The following is a 25,716-nucleotide window of genomic DNA, read 5'->3' on the forward strand; positions in this document are numbered from 1 at the left end:
GAAGAGTTAATGCAACATATTAACAAAAAACATGGAGATCTGAATATTTAGAAGTAGCAAGCATATGTTTCTGCTCATAATTTATAGAAACTAATCAGAAATGCCAAAATCGACAATTGAGAAAATCAAATAATGAGTTTACAAAACAAATGTTTCAGATCCGTTCTAATTCAAAGCAGAAATGGAAACATATAAAAACAAAACTCGAAAAAGAATCAAAAAATAACAACATTTCGCAAATTCAGTACAATAATATTATTTTAAAAGATAAAAAAAGATGCTAACGCGTTTAAAAAAACGGTTTTTCAAGGTTCGTTGTATACGAAAGGATGAGAAAAGTTTTGCAATTTCTATCTTTATATTTTTTATAAAAAATTTTTTTTTGGATTCTTAACGGGAAAAGAATTAAATGATGTAATTGACAAACTACCACAGAAAAAAGCAAGGGGTTCTGGATTTCCATCCTCAGATCCTTTAAAAAAACTTGAAAATATCTGTTGGAACACGCTTATAGTTCGCATTTAACAAATGTATTTGGAACAATATTTTTCCAGGTGTCCTTAAAAAGGCAAATATAAATCCAACTTCAAAAAGATTGATCCGCTTGAATCAGCGAATGACAGACCAATTGCAAATTCCAACGACAAAAACTTTGCGCAAAAAATTTGGAAGCCAACTACTCCAACAGAATCTTGAGCTTGTAGAACAGTATAAGATAAGAAATCAGTTCGCATTTCAGAAAAGTAAATGGTCGACTAGCACGGTCTTTTCGTAACTGAATCAATAAAAAAATCTGTGGAAGAAAATGAACTGGCATTGGTTTTTTAAAGATCTGGCAAAAACCTTCATCTCAAATAGCATCAACAGGTTGACTGAGAAAAAGGTATCAACAAAATTATGCAGTTTCCGCATCTCAATACTTTTTAAATTTGTTCGAAAAAGTATTGAACAATTTAGCTGCCATTAAGATTGGAGAAACCACAAAAAATCCAAAGAGAAAATTGAATATCTGAAGAGTTATTGTAACATATTAACAAAAAACATGGAGATCTGAATATTTAGAAGGAGCAAGCATATGTTTCTGCTCATAATTTATAGAAAAAAATCAGAAATGCCAAAATCGACAATTGAGAAAATCAAATAATAAGTTTACAAAACCAATGTTTCAGATCCGGTCTGATTCAAAGCAGAAATGGAAACATATGAAAGCAAAACTCGAAAAATAATTAAAAAATAACAACATTTCGCAAATTCAGTACAATAATATTATTTTAAAAGATAAAAAAAGATGCTAAGACGTCTAAAAAAACGGTTTTTCAAGGTTCGTTGTATACGAAAGGATGAGAAAAATTTTGCAATTTCTATCTTTATATTTTTTATAAAAGATTTTTTTTTTGGATTCTTAACGGGAAAAGACTTAAATGATGTAATTGACAAATTACCACCGAAAAAAGCAACGGATTCTGGATTTCCATCCTCAGATTCTTTAAAAAAATTTAAAAATATCTGTTGGAACACGCTTACAGTTCGCAATTAACATATGTATTTGGAACAATGTTTTTCCAGGTGTCCTTAAAAAGGCATATATAAATCGAACTTCAAAAAGATTGATCCGCTGGAATCAGCGAATGACAGACCAATTCCAAATTCCAACGACAAAAACTTTGCCAAAAAATTTGGAAGTCTACTACTCCAACAGAATCTTGAACTTGTAGAACAGTATAAGATAAGAAATCAGTTCGGGTTTCAGAAAAATAAATGGTCGACTAGCATGGTCTTTTCGTAACTGAATCAATAAACAAATTTGTGGAACAAAATGAACTGGCATTGGTTTTTTAAAGATCTAGCAAAAACCTTTATCTCAAATAGCATCAACAGGTTGACTGAAAAAAAGGTATCAACAAAATTATGCAGTTTCCGCATCTCAATACTTTTTAAATTTGCTCAAAAAAGTATTTAACAATTTAGCTGCCATTAAAATTGGAGAAACAACAAAAAATCCAAAAAGAAAATTGAATATCTGAAGAGTTATTGTAACATATTAACAAAAAACATGGAGATCTGAATATTTAGAAGGAGCAAGCATATGTTTCTGCTCATAATTTATAGAAAAAAATCAGAAATGCCAAAATCGACAATTGAGAAAATCAAATAATGTGTTTACAAAACCAATGTTTCAGATCCGGTCTGATTCAAAGCAGAAATGGAAACATATGAAAGCAAAACTCGAAAAAGAATTAAAAAATAACAACTTTTCGCAAATTCAGTACAATAATATTATTTTAAAAGATAAAAAAAGATGCTAACGCGTTTAAAAAAACGGTTTTTCAAGGTTCGTTGTATACGAAAGGATGAGAAAAATTTTGCAATTTCTATCTTTATATTTTTTATAAAAGATTTTTTTTTTGGATTCTTAACGGGAAAAGACTTAAATGATGTAATTGACAAACTACCACAGAAAAAAGCAAGGGATTCTGGATTTCCATCCTCAGATCCTTTAAAAAACTTGAAAATATCTGTTGGAACACGCTTATAGTTCGCAATTAACAAATGTATTCGGAACAATGTTTTTCCAGGTGTCCATAAAAAGGCATATAAAAATCCAACTTCAAAAAGATTGATCCGCTTGAATCAGCGAACGACAGACGAATTCCAAATTCCAACGACAAAAATTTTGGCCAAAAAAATTGGAAGTCTACTACTCCAACAGAATCTTGAACTTGTAGAACAGTATAAGATAAGAAATCAGTTCGGGTTTCAGAAAAATAAATGGTCGACTAGCATGGTCTTTTCGTAACTGAATCAATAAACAAATTTGTGGAACAAAATGAACTGGCATTGGTTTTTTAAAGATCTAGCAAAAACCTTTATCTCAAATAGCATCAACAGGTTGACTGAAAAAAAGGTATCAACAAAATTATGCAGTTTCCGCATCTCAATACTTTTTAAATTTGCTCAAAAAAGTATTTAACAATTTAGCTGCCATTAAAATTGGAGAAACAACAAAAAATCCAAAAAGAAAATTGAATATCTGAAGAGTTATTGTAACATATTAACAAAAAACATGGAGATCTGAATATTTAGAAGGAGCAAGCATATGTTTCTGCTCATAATTTATAGAAAAAAATCAGAAATGCCAAAATCGACAATTGAGAAAATCAAATAATAAGTTTACAAAACCAATGTTTCAGATCCGGTCTGATTCAAAGCAGAAATGGAAACATATGAAAGCAAAACTCGAAAAATAATTAAAAAATAACAACATTTCGCAAATTCAGTACAATAATATTATTTTAAAAGATAAAAAAAGATGCTAAGACGTCTAAAAAAACGGTTTTTCAAGGTTCGTTTTATACGGAAGGATGAGAAAAATTTTGAAATTTCTATCTTTATATTTTTTATAAAAGATTTTTTTTGGATTCTTAACAGGAAAAGACTTAAATGATGTAATTGACAAACTACCACAGGAAAAAGCAAGGGTTTCTGGATTTCCATCCTCAGAACCTTTAAAAAAACTTTAAAATATCTGTTGGAACACGCTTACTGTTCGCAATTAACATATGTATTTGGAACAATGTTTTTCCAGGTGTCCTTAAAAAGGCATATATAAATCGAACTTCAAAAAGATTGATCCGCTGGAATCAGCGAATGACAGACCAATTCCAAATTCCAACGACAAAAACTTTGCCAAAAAATTTGGAAGTCTACTACTCCAACAGAATCTTGAACTTGTAGAACAGTAAAAGATAAGAAATCAGTTCGGGTTTCAGAAAAATAAATGGTCGACTAGCATGGTCTTTTCGTAACTGAATCAATAAACAAATTTGTGGAACAAAATGAACTGGCATTGGTTTTTTTAAAGATTTAGCAAAAACCTTCAACTCAAATTCTTATGAATTTTTTTTTCAGAAAATATCAAAATACGGTTTTTGTATGAAATCAAAAACTATCCTAGGATTGTTTCTATGTAATAGAAACCATTGTTTTGAAAATGAACTCAGTTTAGGTGACAAAAAACAGGTTGGGCGACAATTAGGAGTTTGGGTGACAACATTCAAGTTGGTTGACATTTAACCATAGCTTAGGTGTCAATTAACAAAAGCGTCCCTCAAGGAAGAGTCCTTGGCCCCCGTGATTTTCATATTGTATCTTAAAGTTTTTGGAATAATCTGAAAAACAAAAAAGTTCTGCAATCTGCAGATGACACAAATTTTACTTCTCACTCCAATACGGCTAATGAACTTCGAACAAAAATCTACAGTAAATTGCAAAAAAATGCTTTTTACATAAAAGAGATTAGGTTAACCTGGATCAGAGATAAAGCCGAACTAATTGTTCTCCCAAAACCATTAGTGTCACATTGAACAATTTCATTATAATAATGGTAATATCAAAAACCGATGATCAGTTGTCGCTGGTCAAAAAGCCGAAGGTCAGTTAATCTAGGCTTAATGATCCACAAGAATTTGAAATTTGGCACAGAGCTAAACAAAATTTTGACAAAAATGGCTACTGCTATTGGCCCAATCTATATATTAAACACTTAAAAACGTTAAAAGCAAGAATTGTACTTTCTAGACCTCCAGTCCTGTCATCTTTAAACGTCACTGCAATTTATCCCTAATTGTTGCCAGAGCCTCGTCACTTCAGAGAATAAACAAGCAAAAAAATTGGGGTGGTGATGTGTGCCATTCTCGTAAAATTTTGATTGCAAGTATCCGAAAAATACTTTGTACAAAATTTTGGAACAATATGATATGGGAGAAAACTGTCGAACTGTTCAGTTTTTTTTCTGAAAAATGTGTGTTAATCTAAATGGAGTAACTTATCAGCAATCAGAAATTTCTCAATAAATGGGACTATCTGGCAATAGAAATCCGGAAAATGAAACAGAAAACAAATTCAGCAGAAATGAATTTGAGAAATGATCAAATTACCGAACGTATTCCAATAGATAAACAAGCACAAGGCATTAGAAGGGATTTCTACTAGTAATGTAAGGACCAAACTATTAGTCTGCTTATGAAGTGAATTTTAAAATTTATTTAATTTTTTACCCAAATATTCTGTTATGGTTATAAAAATTTGGGTTCACATTTTATAGATTTAGAAAAAATCTCGAAAAATTTTATTGCACCTAAATTGGTGTATCTAATAATATTGTTGGTCTGTAACATGATCACCGAACCGTTAGAGAAGCTTAGATGATCCCGGGTTGAGGTTTCTCTGATTTCAAAAAAGGATCATATATTGTTTCATACTGTCCATACTTGATTTCTTAGTACGAACCTTGTATGAAAACAAAGAAATCAAATTTGATCCTTGTATGATTACCAAGAAGTCAAGTATGATCCTTTAATGATTAACAAGAATTCATATATGATCCTAGTATAACAAGGGAGTAGTACAAAGGATCATACATCCATTTTTCATAGTTTTTTTTACCAATTTTTTTTCCTTTTTTTTCGTTAAGACATTACCTATGTGATTCGCCGGCATCACTTTGTGATTTACCAAAAGACTCTAATGTACGATACTATTTGAAAATTGGGCACTAAATAGAGTAAGTCCAATAAAGTTTTGGTATTCTCTGAAGCTAATTTATACCTATAAAAGCTCATTTGTAACAAATATTTATAAGAAAGATATCCTAGTGCGAAATCAAAGAAAGTAGTATGATCGGTGACCCGGGATTGAAGATTTCTGCTAACTATGTTTTTTAGTTCCTTGTTATATCCACGTGCAGCCTCTGCAAAAATACTTCATGTTTACGAGAATATTGTATTCTTTTAAATCAGATACGTTAACAAATAGCTCTGACAGTTCATACTGTGAATATCACAACACAAAGATTAAAAGATTAAGGTTCGATATTTTTCAGTGAACACATTTTGAGCCAATCAATAGAGGAGCAATATTAAGGAGGGGTCACTCTTTTGGCTCCACACTCTGCTGAGGGGTGGGTTAAAGGTTCAACGACAAGCTTTAAGACAAAGTTAGTTTTACTAATAGGGTTCTATATAAAAGGAGAAAACAACTTTGGGGCTTGGGGTGGTGGCTGACGTCCCAGGCTGAGATGCCAGACCAAAATCAAGTATGTCCAGACCATTTTAGACTGAAAGTGCTTATGTGCTGTTAATGTGTTCACCATATTTGTTATTGACATACCTTATAGTTGATGGCAACCAGTATCTGGTTGGTGTCTCTGAGAGTGGGCTCGTTGTCCTGTCTGTTGGCTATCACTATGTCTGGCATCCACAACTTCACCGGATTCACCGAGATCTCTGTTCCAGAGCAACAAAACAATATATAACAACCAGTAATTACAACGTAACAAATAAAGTGGGGTCTGTTAACACAAATTTTAAATTGATGATAACTGTAATAGAAGTACCCAGGTTGAGATCCAGACCCAAATTTGTTTCTGATCAGACTTTCCAGACGGAAATTATCTCTGATCAGAATTTCCAGACGGAAATTCACCCTGATCAGACTTTCCAGACCCAAGTGACCTCTGATCAGACTTTCCAGACCGAAGGTGTTCTGATCAGACCATCTTCAGACCACGGTCCAGACTCAAATTCAGACCATTGCCCAGACCTTAATCAGACTATGATCAGACTCAAATGCGCTCGAAGAGGTTATGATCAGTCCCAGTTGCGCTCGAAGCAGTTATGATCAGACCCAGTTGCGCTCGCAGCTATTTATGATCAGACTGAAGTGCGCTCCAAACCGGTTCTGATCAGACGCAAGTGCACTCGAAATAGTCTGATCAGAGACAGATTTTACTTATGAAAAAATCTCTTAATTTTGCTACAATATATTCATTTCATAAAAACTGATGTTTGCAGTATTTAATTCATCTAAGGAAAACTCAATTTTAAAAGTATTGCTAAAGAAAACAAAACCCAACTGTTGAGAACAAATTTTATTTAGTGTACCGATTAGTTTATAATTCTGACTCAATGGATGAGTTAAGACAGCTTTCCATAAGAAACGTCGTGGTCTCCAGATGATCAAAATTTCTTCTAAAGGGGACCGGCCTCAGCTGTCTGCTGGACTCTTGTTTTCTGATCAGAGCTATCGGACTTTAGATGAGTCTCTGATCAGAAAGCTGCTTTTTGGCTGCCTCATGGCAGAGCCAATATCTTTCAGTAAAAAAACTAAAAAAATGAAAAAAATAATGCGCTCAAAATGGTCCCTGATCAGACCCAATTGCGTTTGAAGACATTTATGATCAGATCCAATTGCGCTCGAAGTCGCCTCTGATCAGACAAAAGTGCGCTCGAATCCGCCTATGATCAGACCCAATTGCGCTCGAAATTGCCTCTGATTAGACCCAAGTGCGCTCGAACTTCCGAAAAGACCCTGTAATTTCGGTCTGGGAACACACAGGTGTGCGCTCGACTGGGTCTGATCAGAAGTCAATTTGGGTCTGGACCTCAACCTGGGTAATAACAATTAATATTGGGTGTAATTTAAATAACCAGTTGCAACTGGTTATACTTTAATTGAATTTTGATTAAATTTGAAATTGTCTTGAAAAATCATTTACGTCAATTAGCGAACAACATCTTAATGTAAAAGGTGATAGAAATAAGAAAAGTGTTTCAGAACATAATTGCCGATGATCAGACACCAGTGCAAACTGCATGTGTATTTAAGTTCATTTACAGAATTGAGGTTAATATGATACTTGTCCTGAGACTTTGATAATCGATAAAAATCAAGAGTGAATTAAACTAGTAGAAAATCACAACATGGAAAAATTCCTTTGAATAGTAACGTAGGAGCTTTTAAAAGTTATTTTTATTTTTAGGAAGAAAACAATCGGAAGAAAATTTTATAATGTGATTCTTTAAGAAATTTGTTGATGTTTATTACTTTATTTTGTTTGAATGATTTGAAGTATTTTTTGTTTCAAGTATGTTCAACCGTATGGTTATAATTTTAATTTACTTGTTGCAAAAAAAAATAATAATGTGGATATTGCCATTTGTTTGGTGTATACAAAATTTAGGAATTTATCAAGGTGAAAGGAGTCTCCTTCTTAATAAAGTGTACAGATTTTTTCAGCATGAAAAAAATGTTTTTCAAAAACACGAATCCTCAACAGATGCTGTACTATACTTGGTTTAAATTTTGCATAACAACCACAATAAATAATTTTCCGAGAGTGCGATAGAAATGTTTCATTTTTTTCCGCTGACAGAAAGCAGTGCTCTTCATTGAGTGAAACATATATTTTGAAAGGTATTTATAAACAGAGACGCTGCAATAAAAGTTTCGATTTTCTTTCGCTGCAAGAAAGCAGCGTGCTTGATTAAATGAAATTTTTTCGAATGCTACTTATAAAAAGTGACGCTGCACAGGTATCAGTAATTAGACCATTCATCCTTTTGTAAAATATCAATGAATTCAAAGTAAAAGTAGAATAAAATTTCAACAAAGCTCTTTCTGCTTGCCAATGATGCAAATCATCATTGTATACATGAAGACATCGATGAGTTAAAACAAACTCTACTAGAATTATTGAGAAACAAGAAAAGTTGTTTAAATCAAAAATAATTACCGATGCCTTAGGAAGAAAAGAGAACCGATATTTTTTATTCTTCACGCTAGCACGAAACTCGGAAATGGTGTGTTTCAAAACAATGGTAGTTTTAATAATTAAAATTAATATTAGTAAAATGCTTGGCAAACTCCGATAATATATTGAAACCTTATTTATTAAAACAACTGAGTTTGATTGTCTTAGACAAAAAACGGGAAGTCTAAAATTGGCCGGGAAAATGTGAAAAAAGGTAGGAAAAGCGTCAAAAGAGGATGATAAATTGTCTGAAAATGATCGTGAAAACGTTGAAAACGCACAAAAAATATGTAACAAGTAACTTATTAGTGTACCTTTCAAGTTGTCGTATTGACTGAAGTTCCAGCGCATGAAATTGTCCTTCCACAGCAGATGCATCCACAGATCTAGAACAAAATGTTTTTATGGCATTGTAGTTCTCCTCTTTACGATCAAACAACCTCTATAAATTTCCTCGTCTAGTCAACCAGTTTATAATTTTTATATAAATATATATATATATATATATATATATATATATATAAAATATATTATATTATATATATATATATATATATATATATATATACATATATACATATGAAACTTTTTATAGCGACTAAACAAAGTCCCCCTATTTGGATAGATGTGATAAAAAATAGAACATGTAACAATGCATACCTAATCGTCATAAATAATTTCTCCAACAAAATGAGCAAGTTTCGTTGTTCGGAAAACTTTTTGAATTTCGCAAGTAATCTTTCACTTTCAACGAGGTCAAGTTTCAGTTACAAAAAAATCTTAACTAAAATGGCAAGAAAATAGAAATACGTTTACTTTCTAAAATTTTACATAATTGTTGCGGCTATATCGCCGTCAAGCTCGCTCTCCTCTTCTTAGGCGTCCCTTCCGGTCCAATCGTCTTTGATATGGCATATCAACCTCTATCTTTTAAAAATTTTTAGTTCAACGCTTAAATGCCCATGCTGAGGTTCCAGACCAAGAGTAGACTGTCCAGGCCGTCCTAGAGGGAACATGCTTGTCCAGGCCATCCGGACGGACATGTTCATGTCTAGACTGTCTCAGACAAAGTTACCTGCGTCCAGCGTTTTGTGCGTTCTAATCTTTTCGTGTGTCGTTTGTGCCTTCGAAAGCGCGTATGACCAAAATTTTGGTGCGTTCTTTGTACGTTGAAAATATTTTGCGCATTTTTTGTGCGTTGAATTTTTTTCGTTCGTTCTTTGTGCGCTGAAGATTTTTGGTGCGGTCTTCACGCGTTAAAAGTTTTTGGCGTTGAAAAGCGAGAAATATTCAGTCTTTCGCGCGTTCCAGTCTAGATTTTCGTTCGTACACCAGATCTTCGTGCGATCACCGGAAATTCTTGCAGTAAAAAAATTTTGGGTCCTCGCAGGGGTTTCCCAGACTTACTTGGGTCGTTCAATGGATGTACCGCGACTGACATCTCAACCATTGAATCAGCATTAATTCTTGGTGTAAAATATTGTTTTTTTTTTAAAAAAAAGAAATAGACGTCATTTTGTATATACGGTTTCTGTGATCACTTTGCTTACTTTAGCAGATGTAACTGCAAGACGCAACAAAACGATCGGCACATTAGTTCCGGTATATCATAGAGGCTAAGTTGTCACCATAAGTTGGGAGGAGGAACCTAAGACCACGAATTTTTCACGTTTTTTTGGAATATCATTGTGCCATTGTGGAAAGAGGCAAAACCTCTGCTCTTGTCGTAACATTAAAGTCATCGCTTGGATCTATATCCATTGCATTTGTAGCAATCAATGCAGTTTATGCTCTAAAAATGGTCAAAAAGCAAGTTTTCCTTCTATGGCAAGAAATGCAAAGAGCCTTGAATCCTTTTTCTGCCTTTTGCTGTTGAAGTCATCGGCGGGTTTTCGACAAAATTCAAAAAAAATTTCTATAGAACTTTGCCCTTCTGTCCAAAAATTGCTACTACTTGGCTCAAGGTCTATCAGTCGCATTCAATAAGTTTGCGCCGTCAATGTCTGTGGTAGAAATCTGAAGAACAGTTTAAATGATTTCATCAATAGCCACCCAATGTCAACTTTCTGAGAACTTACTTGATGATTGGTAAGTGTTAAATTAAAATTATTAAACTTTTTTCCCAAACTTTTTCCCAAACTTTTTCCCAAACTTTTTTTCCGAAAAATTCGCCCAATCAATTGGGTCGTTTGTTAGAAGAGAAAACTGTTAGAAATGGAAAACCCAAAAAAGTCATCATTCACAATTCGTTAGATATATCGGTGAGATCCTTTTCTTTCTTAATGTGACGAGCGTTTTGGGTAGCCACAGCAGAATAATTTACTTTGCATTTAAAGTGAGTATTTTTGTTAAAAACAATAGTTTTTTAACTTTAAAATTTTTCAAAAAAACGGGTTGATTCAACTGAATTTAATTTTCCATATAAAAAGAGGACGCGCTGGGTTTAATTTGGCAGTCACGATCGAGGTATATATTTATGGCGAAACGAACCCTCATATTTAGTTTATTTTATTTTATTATTCTTATTTATTTTAATCAACATTTATTTTATTTATTTTTATTGATTTATTTTAGTCCAAGCACAATGAAATGATGTGAGAGTGACTAACTCAACTTGATGCGTTGTGTCTCAATCTCGACCCCCAGTATCTGGTACACATTGGAGGAGTAGAACACCTTCACTGGCCTACTCTGGTCCTCTCTGGGTTTCACGAACCTCCTGTAGTTTGCAAACAGATCCCTCTCCAATCGCTTCCCTGTCGGCAGGATTGAGTAATGCCTATGACCACCTGTAAACAAAAAAAAATTTTTGTTGTAAACAAACATTTGATATTATTAACTGGATTATTATTATTAATGTATGTACAAGCAAGTTCAATCAATTTAAAAGGCATCAATAATTAAAATAGAAAGTTCGAAATTTCGGAAAGATGAGTTTATGCTCCTAATTTTTCAGAGTTTTTTCCTTTAAAACCAATTGATCACTCTTGTTGCTGGGAGCCATTTCAAGCGCCGGGAAGGGCTTCTGCTGGCTCTGCTTGCTTTTACTCTTTTTCTTGGTGTTCTTGGCTAGCCTCGTAGAAGTTGATTAGTTCGTTGTATTTCAATGCGTGGTAAGATATCAATATTTTTTTTATTCAAAGTAAAAAAAAGTCGTTTATTAAGAAAAATTATTCAAGAAGTAAAAAAATATTGAGAGTGGGATAAGTAGATAAAAAAATAAATAAACAAATAAAAATTGGGCTGCGCTTGCGTCAGCGAATGAATTACTGAGCCTCATTTGATCAGAGAATTAAAGGGCTGCGCTAGTCGTAAAAAGTGTAATTAGTGTAACTTTGTTGATGAAGGCAAGCGTTAAGACGCGTTAAAATAAATTGAGTGAAGGAAGCGTTTTGAAGAATGAAGTAAAATACAGAAGAAATAATAAGTTAAAAGTGCTATGATAACCTATACCTTAAAACCACTGAACCAAACCGCGCATAGCACTGTATTATGTTATTAGTTGTATAACCGTACCTTAACTTTGATAAAGATATCAGTGGAGTGAATGTGAAAAAATGAGATCATTTTCTAGGTTTAAAATGATGTTAATCGATTAACATTCTCCAGTAGACAAAAGCTGTGTATTTTGCTGTTGTTTTCCTTGTGTTTTTCACAGCTAAGTCCCGAATTTACTAGGTGAGCGGCTGGCTTAGCGGTTCGGTTAGGACGTTGTTGGTTCGACTTTCGCCCCGAATTACCTACGCAAGCGGCTGGCAATAAGTCAATGGTTGATGGTTGTTCTGGCTTTTCTACGATAAAGAAACTGGTAAAGAACATTAGCAGGACAGATGGTCCAGTGTGCTTTGATAACTGTTTTTTGGACGTTGTCTCTTTTTCTGAATCAGTTCACGTATTGATTCGATCTTGTTTGCTTTTGCCCGTTTCAGGAACTCATTTGCTAATCTAATCTGAAATTATCTAACTGCAGGTATATTGGCCTCTTCATGGAGTTTTTTGACACTGTACCAGCGGGGTTTCCTCATACAAATTCTTAGTGCTCTATTTTGGGTCAGTTGTATGTTGTTGATAATTGAATTAGATTGGTCAATCCAGCAGGCATTCGCATAGAGAAATAGAGGTCGAACCCATGATTTATACAATGTCAGTAAGCACTCTTCATCAATGTTGATCTGACTGAGCCGCCACGGTTGGTAGGTTCGTTTGTTTGCCCTTACCACCAAACTTTTGCAGTGTTGGTTCCACTTTAGATGTGGGTAAGGTTTACGCCGAGAAATTTGACTAAATTAGCGCCTTCAATTCTTGTACCATTGATAAAAAGGTCTAAACTGGAAACTTTTTTGACGGATTTTAAAAAAGCATAAAATTTGTTTTGCCTGGATTTATTCTCATCTTCAGTTTTTCGCACCAATTGATCAATTTGTCTAGTGAATACTGGAGTTTCTCTTGAATTATTCTACAGGAGTGCGAACTGTAGTAAAGGGCAAAATCCTCAGCAAATAGAGAAATTTGTGCCAGTATTTCAGGAATGCCGCTGTCATAAACCAGGAAGAGTATTGGTGCAGTGCCGCTGCCCTGAGGTACTCCAGCTAGTGTTGAAAATGTGCTACTTTTTGAGTTATTAATTTTCAAGAAGATGCTTTTCTGAGGGAGAAAAGAGTTAACCCTTTTTATCAGAGGTTTATGCACACCAATTTGTAGCAGTTTGTTTTGAACTCCTAGTCTCAACACTGAATCAAACGCTTTTTCAATATCTAGGCAGACAAATCCGACCGTTTCGGACCATTGAAATGCTTCTGTTACGTGCTGAGTAAGTTTGAGCAAATTATCAGTTGTGCAACGGTTCCTTCTGGGTTGGTCATTATTTCACTGGATAATACTTCTAAAAGCAATTTATATACAACTGCCCGTGACGTCACCTGTCCATTACTTGCTATTACGTAACCTGTCCAATAACACTCGCTATTACGTCCTGTCCAATAATACTTGCTATTACGTCACCTGTCAAATAAAACTTCCTATTACGTCATCTGTCCAATAATACTTGCTATTAAGTCACCTGTACAATAATACTTGCTATTACGTAACCTGTCCAATATTACCTGCTACTACGCAACCTGTCCCATAATAGTTTGAGGTAACTCAATAGGACAATTGAGGTAACTTTCAGCATCCATGAACAATTTTGCTCGTAGAGCAGCTATTTTAACGCATGAAAAAGCACTCGTAACTTAAACACATTAGACTACTGCTCCGATACTCGTTATCAATGGTTTCACTCAGTCTTCGGCCTAGCCTTTCAATCCATTAATAACTCGATACGTCGAAAAGCAGTAATCTAATATACAATCATTTCGAATTGAACATCATAATTAACCATCAGACAGACAAATGAAAAGCTAGAAAGCAGTTGGCTCGCACAGCACGCTATCGCTATTGATTTAAACTGAATTTCGCTTGACAAAAAATGAACTACGAAACGCTTCTAAATTCTCTTGGCGATGATTGTTCCCCTGTTACAACACTACCTCAGCATATTTGCAAAGATCTTAATGACAAAAATACCCAAATAGAATACCTACAAAGTGGAGTACAATACTTAAAACAAAAAGTTAATGAGATTGAACGTTACCAATCCAAAGACTGTATTATTTTTCGGATTTTACCCCTTATGTCCAACACAAATATTACTGATGACGTGATCTACACTATCAACAATGCACTGGGAGTATCAATGGGCCATCGAGATCTGGTTGCATGTCACGAGCTGGGAGCTGTCAGGAACCCTCGACGACCACCGCCCATTATTGCTAAGTTCAATAATTTTGATTTAAAAAATCGAATTTAGGGCCGAAAAAAATTATTAAGAAATTTTCAAAACCCTCATAACCATGAATCTGTATATATGGATGAACGCTTAACCAAAGTTGACGAAGAACTTCTTTTGTATGCGAGTGATCTAGGATTTCGAGTTTCTACGAACAACTCAAAATCACAGGTATTAATTAAAACAGGTGAAAATAACATCGATTTTCACACTATTGTGAGTAAAAAAGATATTGATGAATTATCAGCAAAAAGTATCCTGATTCAGAAGTCCAGAAGTGATCAACCAAGTGGAAAATCGGGGACTGAAAGCACTATATCAAATAAAACAGTGGGGACAACATCAAATGTTAATGATGTTCAGTGCTTAACTTTCAGTAACAATCCGGTTACACCCTTCAGGCCGTCCAAACGTGGCTTACCTAAACCCAGTCCCGTGACATTTTCCTCTCTCATAGATCAACTTAAAGGAGTGATAAATGATGATCAAAAGATGGTGGACTTCATTAAAGGCCTACTGAGTAACTCTCCACACCGGAAAATTCCATGCGAATCTTCAAATTTAACAGCGGATCAGTTTGATCGGGCGGCGTTGCTGGGCTAGCTTTCAATGAAACTGTACTAACTTAACGCTTCCTGTTATGATTCAAGAACACCAATTGGGAGACATCGAAAAGCAATCAATACTTTTTTTAAATATACGATCTCTACGTAACCATCATGACCAACTCTGCTGTCTAATCGAAAAATTCAAAACCAAACCAATTGCAATAGGATTATGCGAAACTTGGTTAACAGACAATGATCCTATTGATTCTTATAATATTGACGGATATTTACCACTTATCACAGAAAATAGAGAAACTAAAATAGGAGGTGGTCTGGCTTTTTTTATACGCGATGATTTAACAGGCGAACAGTTTACCGTTAAAAAGAGAAAAAACTTGAAAACTTTTCGATTAAAATTACGAATACCCAAAATAACTTTGAATTAATCTTTCACATCATGTATAGACCACCATCAACGAAAAACTCCAATTTCTTGGTTTTATATGATGAACTACTTGAACAACTGGAAGTTTGAAATAAAAATAAGATTCTATGCGGCGATTTTAACACGAATATTAGCGGAAACAATAATCAAGTGGAGGACTATAAAAACTTGCTGGAAAATTTTGGTCTTCAAGTTAACAATTTAGAACCAACTCGTGTGACAGCCACTACAAATACCTGCATTGATCATATGATAAGCAATTCTCAATATGAAAATAAAACAATTGAAAGCAACATACGTGATCAATTTCCAATATTAACTCTCTTAGATGAAAAAGTTTGTCCATCTGTCATGGATGCACAAAATAAGAAAATTACAACATGGGTTCGAAATTACACCTTTTTAAATAATTATTTCGTTTTAATAAGATATCAGTTTTTTCTCAATCACATGTTACAAAAAATTGAATTTCACTGGTCAATTGATAAGAAATTACAAACAATAACAGAATGTTTCCATGTAGCTTTGGATAGATTTGCGCAATACAAAAAGGTCAATTTTTCGAAAAAATCTTGGATTAATAAAGAATTTCGAAAACAAAGACAGAAAAAAGACCAACTCTTCAAACAATGGATCAAACGCCCATCCACGGAGAATCGGGATAAAAATAAAACACAGAGAAACGTCTGTGATAAGACAATCAGAAATGCAAAAACTGCTTTCTATGATCAAAAAACAACCAATATAGGAAATTCGAAAAAATTTTTCTCGATACTGAGAAATCTTTGGTCAAAAACCAGGCAAAACACATACTGTAAACTTACAGCGGATGATTTCAATGATTTTTTCTTAATAATAGGTGAAAAACTGGCAAATAGTTTTGGAGAAAATTTACAAATCAAGTCTAATAGATTTGAAAAAACATTTGTTTTTAACCCCGTGACGATTAACGAAACTTCAACTGCAATTAATAATTTGAAGAACAGCAAAAGCGTTGGTCATGATGGGATAAGTAACATAACACTGAAACAAGCACTATCCGTAATAAGTCAACAACTTACGGAAGTTTTCAATCAATGCTACTTTGAAGAACACTATCCAGAGGCTCTTAATGTTGCACGCGTAATTCCAATTCATAAAAACGGCTCAGTTCATGATCCGAGAAATTATAGACCTATCAGTTTACTACCCTCTATGGACAAGGTTTTTGAAAAAATTTTATTCAACCGAATGATGTCTTTCCTGCGCAAAAACAAAATACTTAGTGAAAAAAATACGGATTTCGGCCGAAACATTCAAGTGTTCAAGCCTTGATAGATTTAACTGAAAAATTGCGCAAAAACTTGGATAATAAACTAACAAGTCAGGCCTGTTTTATTGATCTAAGCAAAGCCTTTGATACTATTAAGCATGAGAGGCTGATATCTAAACTAGAGTTTTGCGGTTTTCGAGGAAAATTTCTGAATCTTATAAAAAGCTATTTAGCAAACAGATATCAGTTCGTTGAACTTGATAGGTGTTGGTCAGAGAAAAAGATGATAAAATATGGTGTTCCACAGTGATCCGTTTTGGGACCGCTTTTGTTTCTTATCTACATAAATGATTTGCCCGAAAATATTGGTGACGCTGACTCATTCCTCTATGAAGACGATACTACAATTTTTAGTAGCAAAAAAGATGAATTTCTAGACTCGCTCAAACGAAGTGAAAAATGGTTTCGCGAAAATGCATTAAGCATTAATCCAGAAAAATGCAATTTGGTTTCTTTCGGCAACAATCAACTCTCTACAATTACCTATGCATCACAAAAAATTGAAAACATCTTAGAAACAAAATACTTGGGTATTATTAGTGATAAAAATCTTACCTTTAAAAGTCACATAGAGAAAATCGCTAACAAGTTGCGAAAATTCAATGGCATACTATACAAAACCAGAGACTCTTTCAGCAAAAGGCAGCTTTTGATGATTTATGATGTATATGCTAAATCAATTATCGAATACGGAATTTTGATTTATGGCAGTGCCTCGAAATGTGACTTAGAAGCAATACACATTATACAAAAACGGATTTTAAGAACAATTCTATGGAAAAAGTTTTGTGATTGGACACACGAGGAAGTTATCAAATACAAAATTTATTCCGTCTACAAGCTCTATGCAGCACATCTTTTTAAGGAAGTTTTTAACCAGATTAGGGATAACTCACCTATGAAACTCTTAGATTTAGATGAAATGGATGGTGTTAAAACAACGAGACGAAAAGCTGCCAATATTTTACGAACAATTAGTTTTAAAACTAAAAAATGGAAAAATCACTCACGCGAAAACTTACGATAGGTTACAACTTTATAATGAGTAATAAGTTAATTCCCCCAAACGTCAAAAAAATAACGCAACCCCAATTTAAAAGTTTTTTCAAGAACTTTACAGATAACTATATCTTCGATAATAGAACTGTTTTTGATTTGCTTTACTAAGATGTCACCCAAAATCATTTTTGATTTTCTAGGATCTCCGCTTGATGAGTGGAACAACTCTTCGGTGATCCTTCCAGTTGTTGAATCTGAAGTTAATGTAAATATATAATTTACTGTTACTTTTATACAACAGCTGGTAAATAAATAAATAATTGTATTTTCATATCAAATTCTTTTAATTCTTTCATTAAAAACTTCTTTTAAATTTCTGGGAAGTCTAATCATAAGCCTGGGTTATGTGAGGGACTTGGTTTGGAAGTTCTAAAGATATGTCAGGCAAGGCAAGTCCGGGTTGTCAAGTAGGCCAGAAGTTGTCTGTGTTTGCGGAAAGGGCTAATGGTTGTATGGTTCCTCTAGGTTGTCTGGCTTTTCTGGAGATGTATGGGTTGTCAGGACATGGCTAATCGTTGTCTGGGCTGTCTGAGGTCTGGGTTGTTTACGAGGCTTAGGTTGTCTGGATATGCTAATCGTTGCCTTGGTTGAGGCCATTGTTCTGGGTTGCATGAAAATATGATTCACTTGTTTATTTGGACTGGACGTCGGCTGGGTTGTATAACAATAAATAAGCGGTCTCGAATTGGTGTCTGTTGAGAGCTATATTCACACAAGATTGACAAACAATTAACCAAACTCTTAATGAAAAGGATTATAAACATTAAGTTAGCCTTGACTTATTCATAAATTTTGTCTAGCGGCATTCAAATATTAAAGTAACTTGAAAAAATGATATGCAGTTACAGAATTTTTGATTTGTTTTCATTTCTCCCAAAGTTTTTAATCTTTGTTGGCTTTTCACAAGATCACAGCTCTATCTTTTCTGCTTTTTTGAAAACTTGCTCTTTTGAACTTACTAATCATGGAAACTGCCCCCCGTCAGTTTTTGACCCTGAATTATTCATATTTGTCACCTTTACAAAGAAACTTTAATTTTATAACGGATATCTAGTCTTCCTAATAGGCTATACAATTTTCATCAGAGCGGAAGCGAGCATTAAATTGTTCACACATCGTAAAGCAAACAAATATTTCCCTCGAAGTGAAACAATTCCTTAACTTTTAATTACCCTAAACCAACTATCCGGGCTTAGAGCAAAAAATCTTTAAAATCTATTTTGTTATGTCAGCAATTGATTCGAATTTATATATAATTATTTCGAAAACCTAATAGTTAATCGAAAACCGAGAACAACTAGCGGAGTGCAATCGAACAAAATATTGGACGTAGCTTTCAATAGGCATATTCCTTGATTAACAAGAATCGATATAGTTTTCGCAGTCAATGCTCTTTTTTACGTTTGAAAGAAAAATAAATTTGCCCAACAATTGATTTGAAATAATCTAGAACAAATTTTTTTTGATGAATAAGAGCGAACAAAAACACAAGTTAGAAAACATTCAAATATTTTCCAGTTTTTTGGACCAGAAATCGCATAAGTCACAAAAACTCACTATGAAATCTTACCACTATCTGCTCTTTTCTGTGTTCTAGATATATTGCTATACAAAGCTATAGGTTTTAACTAACAATTTAAGTTTTATCGGCTAGAGTTGTATATTCAACAAACACATTTTTCGGCCCACAATTCTATTTTACCGATAAATTAACTCCTAATTAGCATGAAGCGATGGCGCAAAAGAGCTGAGGAGGAAAGTAAAAACTGATTAGTGATCTTTCTTAATATAAACTGTATAATCAGGAATTGTTTTTTCAGAACACTGTTGAACACTGAAAACAACCGATAAAGATTTTAAAACAAGAGTGAACAATGTAAGTTTTTATGCACAGCAAAGAACATGCTAAAACCATTTCGAGTTTGAGCTCTTAGTGAAGCAGATTCAATTGATTATTATTATTCTGTTTAATCAAAATAAATATAAAATAGAAACAAAATCTCTGGCCAAAAAAACTTTCAATATCCCTGCATTTTTTTCTTCAAACGATGCCCGTTATATGGTTTCAAACGATTAAACAGCAGATTTCTTGGGCTCTGGTCTAATTTTCCGACTTTTGGGCAACTTTTTTTTATAATGAACTCAAAACTATAAAATTTTTTCTTGTAAGCCATTACCCGGACTTTCATGACTTTTTTCTGTTAAAAGTGCTGTCAACAACTTGCCAATGAATCCGGTCATTGGTTTTCTGTCGGCACAGGTTGACACGGATGCTTTTTTACCGTAATTGAAGGAGATAAACAGAGGAGAAGAGAAACTGGTTTGACTGAAATTCCTTTTTTGTTTATTGTATTGTAGTCTGGTATTAGAGGTCAGAACTCATATTCAAGCACTGATGAGACAAGGCGGCTCGGTAATGTGCGATGGCACATAAGGTTCCGACCCCGCCCATCCACAATTTTGGCATAATTGTCTACCAAATGAGGAACAGATAGAAAAACCCAAAAACTATTTTTTGCGAATCCCAAAAAAGCCCAAGTCTTTTTCAAAAAAATCTGTATGAACGATAAGATAGCCTCCAAAGCAAATAACTCAGTGGAGTAAAAATTGATGCATTAGATTGCTGTTATATGTCAATATTAAGAAAGCGAGTCAAGACGAACAGCAAAATCAAACAACAACAAACATTAGTTACATCAAAAAATTTATGTCCCTCTTAAAAACTAAATTTAATAGAAAGTCAACATACCGTCAGATAAAATTAAAACTAAACAAAAATTACATATAAATCACCAGAAAACATATGCGACCAGTCCATACAAAGGTTTGGTAACAATTATACAAAAAAGAACAAAAACAGTAAAGTAAAAAAATTAACTTATTTTTTTGAAACAGTTAACTTCAAAGTAATAAATACCATCAGGAATCAATTAGTATTACCACAAATTTACGATTATCACTGCTCCTATAGAAGGGCATTAGGAACTGTCCTTGTTCATTTTTTAAAGCGGCTAAAAAGAACAACAAAGAAAAACAAATATTCAATTGAAACTTGCCAGAAAACGCTGTCAAAACCGTGAAGCCAGATTTTGGCACTCAAAATATATTTGATTGTGCCTTCTTCAAACAGATATAATATAGTACGTGGCCATTCAATTGTAAGACTAGGTAACAAGTAGACAAAAAAGCGAAGTGCTAAAGTATGTAATACTTTTAATTTCTTTTTCGAAACAAAGTTACATTCAATGTCATGAAAGGCATTAATTACAAAAACAGCTATTTAATTAGGGTCGTTTATTCATGAAAAGGAAGCCCTCAAGACCTGTAATTATCCAGAATATTTTTTGCATCTACAAAAAGAACGTCAATTATGACAAAATCAAATTAATTTACTTTTTTTTGTGAAAAACAGGTGTCGAAGCCAGTAAGGTCATAACAAATTCTTTAAAAAAAGATTTCGGGACACCAATCCGTTTTGTTCCCTTGACACCCATAATGTCACTTTTGACCAGTAATTAACTAACGAGATTAGGTAACAAAAAGAAACATAAAAAGAACAAAATTGCGAAGTTAAAAAGTTTTTTTTTTAATTTTGGAAAACGATTGTTTTCAAAGTCATGAAAGCCATCAGCTATCAAGAAATATCAGAATATTGGTTCTTCTTTTCTTCCATGAAAAACCAATGAAAGCTATCACTCTACAGGAAATTTCATACGACCGAAACGACAAAGTATAAATGACAGTTAGAGACAAAATTAAAAAATTCAATTGATTTCTTCAAGAAAGAGGCGTCGAGGCCGTTAAAACGATGATGTCTATCTTTCAAGATTTTAATATCTTCAATTGTGTCTTATTCTCAATGCTAATAAGGTGACATGGAACTGTCAATAATGTGATAATGTGACAAAATTAGAAAACGTGAAAAACTGGCAAATATCAAAACAAACAAAAATCTGAAATCTTGTAGTATCAAAGCCAGAAAACAATAACTTCAGGCTTAGAACTGCAACCGAGAATAAATGTTAACTCAGTAGAAAGAAGAAGCAGTCTTTCTTTGCTGACACTAAGCTGGAAGTTGAGCAAATTAAGAAAAAAATAGAGGAAAAGTTAATTAAGCCATTACTTATTGAAAAGTCAATAATTTTTCAAAAAACAAACGACCATAAACTTTCAATTAAACAACTAAATGCATTAGCTTGGAGGTGCTTAGCAAGCGAATTGGTTGGACCTATCACTCCTGAGCTTTGATTTGATATGTTCTGTTCTTTATTATTAAAAAAAAAGTCTTTTTTTTTTTAAAAATGACCGACTGATTACAACCCGATTTCTTTTGGATTGTAACAGTCCAAGAATGGCTCAAAACTAGCCCTGCTAATATTTATTGTCCGTTAGGAACAATTGATTTTTCGAATGTTGTAGATATAGATAATTTGTTAGTTGAAAACTCAAAATAAATTCTGCATTTTTGATAATCAGCGAGTAAAGTTAGCAAAAAACGGCAAAGTTTTAACTACAGTGCACTCTCAGCGGACTCTGAAGTAGACATAGCCCCCCTCTGAGTCTACAAAGATTGTATGAGTGTTGTTTGGGGGTGTACTGTCGGCAAATTTAATCAAAGTGGACTAAAGTAGCTTATTTCGTGCTGTTTTTGATGAAAAAGGCTAAATTTTGAAATGTTTATCCAGATTTTTTGAACAAAAAAATTAAATCAAAACAATCAACAATGCTTGTTCGTCTTCAAAAATGAAATCAACGGCACTATTCTTAAAAATTATAACAAATTTTACCAAAATTGACGAAAATTTAGGCAAAAATTCCGGAAAATGTGAATAAAAACAACGTGAATTCACTCTTCTTTTCTCAGAAGTTTAAACCTCGATAACTCCCTGTAGAAGACGAAAACTAAGAAAATCTTTTTAATTCCATATTCTACGCTGGACGAGCTTTCTAATGATACCAGTCTCAACTCTCTACGATGAATATATCGAGCGGCGAAAATTCACGGAACAAAAAAAAACCCAGTTGAGTATATAGTTCCTCCCCCCTCAAGAGGGTCGGAACAATAAACATCTATCCATAAAATATGATGCGCTCTTAAGTATCCGCTAAACTATCGCTCTTATGTATACGCTAAACAGTGTCTTGAAAATATAAGTATATCAACTTGGTGGTATAAAGGTTCCCTCAAAGACGAATTTTAGACCCTTAAGTGGAGAAAATTTGAACTTATACTAAGATTTGGCGATAAGAAGGGGGACTTATATGTTCAATCAAATTTTTAATTTCTTTATTAACTCTTTGGGTAACTGGGGCTTCATTTGTAAAATTATGTGACTGTTCGCCGTCCATGGTTAACTTTCAAGTCATCAGGTGTTATTCAGAGATTTATCAGCTGAACAGTTTTGACAGAGTGCGTTCAAGAATTGGGTAGGGGTTCTAAGACTCGGGAATTCTCTGGAGATTTCCCCAACGGATTGTTGTTTTTGAACTATAAAAGTTGGATACTTTTAGACATTGTTGAAACTTATGTGATAATTTTTAAAATGTTTTGATGGGTCACTTATCTGTTTTTTTGCACTTTTTTAACTGGTTAAAGGAACCATGGCCTGAACATGCCTGCCGAAAGCAGTTCACGGCTCATCGGCTTGCTTGGCCGAAAACCAAAATTTTATGGGATTGAAACTTTCAATAATTAAAATTTTCAGCGATGAATCAGGAAAAATTGTAGAGAAGTAAAATCCCACAAAAAAATCAGTTTTCAGAAATCCAAGATGATGGATCTATGCACTTTTGTTAGCAAGATTCATATCGGTCGAAATTTTACCTGCTTTTAAGTGTTTCTTCAAAGCGTCTGTGGAAAACCTTTACACAAACCTAATTTTGTTCAAATTTCTAAAAAATTTGATTTATGTGCCCAATTTTTCACAAAGCGCTGGCGGGAAAAAATGGAGCAATTTTTTGTCAGTGGTTTCTACGAAAAAAAGTCACCGGTTTCCACATTATAAGTTACTCATTCAAACGTCACTCACTTCCACGGTTACAATATCTAATTACTGAAATGAAGAAAACCTAAATGGTGTCTAATTCCAGAAATTTTCCTTTGAATATAATACAATTTGTGGATTAAGAAGACAATTAGCAATTTTTCCACAAACCAGAAGAGTGTTCACAAGAACAATCAAAACTTTCAATTTGCTGTCAATTATTTATTTTTAAATTCAATTAAATTTTTTCGGTTAATTACATGGAGGATGTTTATCCGTAAATACCTGTAACAAAATATAAGCCCTTTCCACGACACAAGTTACTTATTTCCTGGTTTTTCGTAACTAAATTCCATTATTGTTTATGTTTCTATCAATTGTTTATGTTTCGTGAAACGTGGGGACACATGTTAGTCCCACGATTCCTCAAAAAGCAAAATTTATTGAAATTTGCTTTTTCGGACATTGGCCGCATAATGAAGTGGTAAACTCTAGTCAAGGTAAAGCACTGAAGAAGATGCTACAAAAGTATGGGATTAACCGTGTCCTAGGTGACAACAATATAGGACAAGGAGTACTTTACCTCTATAGCTCAAATTTAGTTTTCAACATCCAGACGATATCCGTATTAAAATCTTAGTGAACGATTCAAAGATATTCACCATAATTTCAATGAATTTTCCTTGCAAATTTCATGCGGATCTTAAAATGGCAATATGTTATACTATGATTCGTTGATGATTGAAATCGGACTCCAAACAAAAGTGTTTAGGCGTCCAAAATTTTTAAATTGTCTTTCAATTTTTTCTTGCATATGCAGAATTTTTTCGGTCCCACAGAAATCACAGTTGTTCCTTTTCAATGAGTTGTGATTTTTTAAAGAGTTTTTTTGCGACAGGGAAAAACTTTCCGAAAAGGAGTTTCATTCCTTTGAGTGAATCAAAGAGCCTAAAGTTTGTATTTTTTTTTCATTTTAGTGTTTTTTAAATAACAATTTTCCAAACCTTTGAACACAAAAACGTTTATGCCGTTTTTTTGACCCGTGAAATTACATGTTTTTGTAACAATTTAGACAATTTAAAAATGGTCATTTGGCTCGCAAAAACGATTTGAGAAAAAACATTTACCCAAGGGCGAGAGAATTTTGTTTCTGCTTTTTTAAAATACAGGTAACCTTTATAATCAATTTTTGAACGGGAAACCCATCGGATAAAATAGTTATGCGGGTACAATCCACTTGATTGACTTTGTTTGACTTTCATTTCAAATTCATTTAAATTAAAAATCTAATTTGGTCAAAAATTTTTTTTTGAAAGAAATAGGCGTTGGTGTATAAAGTTAAGTGGATGTTTTTGCTTAAATTTTTTTATTTCGTTTTGTTTTGTGCCGTCGTTTTTCTCAACCTATGGCTTTACCAAAAATTCTGTTTTTTTTTAAATGATCATGATAAAAAATCGGTGCCCAAAACCATTATGTCACCATTTGGGGTATCGACAACGCTTCATTTCCCGGCTCATATAAAAATAGAAAACTAACTGGTCTGGAAGTCAGCTGAAACAACAGCAACTAAAGCCACACAGCTCAAAAAGCAGATCATTAACATCGGCCACATTGCTCACTCTTGTCTGGATAATATCTGGATAAGAAATATGAACCGGAAGGTGGCAGCTTAAACTAACTCGACCCTAAAACTATTTCCAAATTGCTCTAATAATAAACAATGCCACATGCAATGTTACACATAATAATATGGTAAATGCTGCACATTTTTACTATAAACTCAGTTGTAGCAATTTTGGGCACAAATTAATGTTGCGCTATATTTCTGCTAGTAAGCTCCAGGCAAATTGTGGATAACAAAACCAGTCTTGCCAAATTGAGAACAAGTTCAATGGATTAATAAAATCCTAGTCGCCCAAAGCGGGTTTATATTCACAACTATTTGGAAGTA

The 25,716-nt window shown here is 33.6% G+C and overlaps 1 protein-coding gene across 1 annotated transcript in view; it reads right to left on the reverse strand.

Annotated features, from left to right (window-relative positions):
- The window catches only part of LOC142342507 (acetylcholine receptor subunit beta-type unc-29-like), a 47,720-nt gene extending 22,320 nt beyond the window's left edge, over positions 1–25,400 (reverse strand). The window contains exons 1-4 of the mRNA XM_075393855.1: positions 25,302–25,400; positions 11,200–11,379; positions 8,905–8,976; positions 6,169–6,284 (exon numbers count right to left, since the gene is read on the reverse strand). Of these exons, the coding sequence (XP_075249970.1) occupies positions 6,169–6,284; positions 8,905–8,976; positions 11,200–11,379; positions 25,302–25,377 (444 nt within the window). The 5' untranslated portion in view covers positions 25,378–25,400. The remainder of the gene's footprint in view (positions 1–6,168; positions 6,285–8,904; positions 8,977–11,199; positions 11,380–25,301) is intronic.
- Between the last annotated feature and the right edge of the window lie 316 nt (positions 25,401–25,716).

Source organism: Convolutriloba macropyga, chromosome 7 (assembly GCF_964194025.1).
Source record: "Convolutriloba macropyga chromosome 7, txConMacr16.3, whole genome shotgun sequence".
In the NCBI taxonomy this organism is placed as follows: domain Eukaryota; kingdom Metazoa; phylum Xenacoelomorpha; order Acoela; family Convolutidae; genus Convolutriloba; species Convolutriloba macropyga.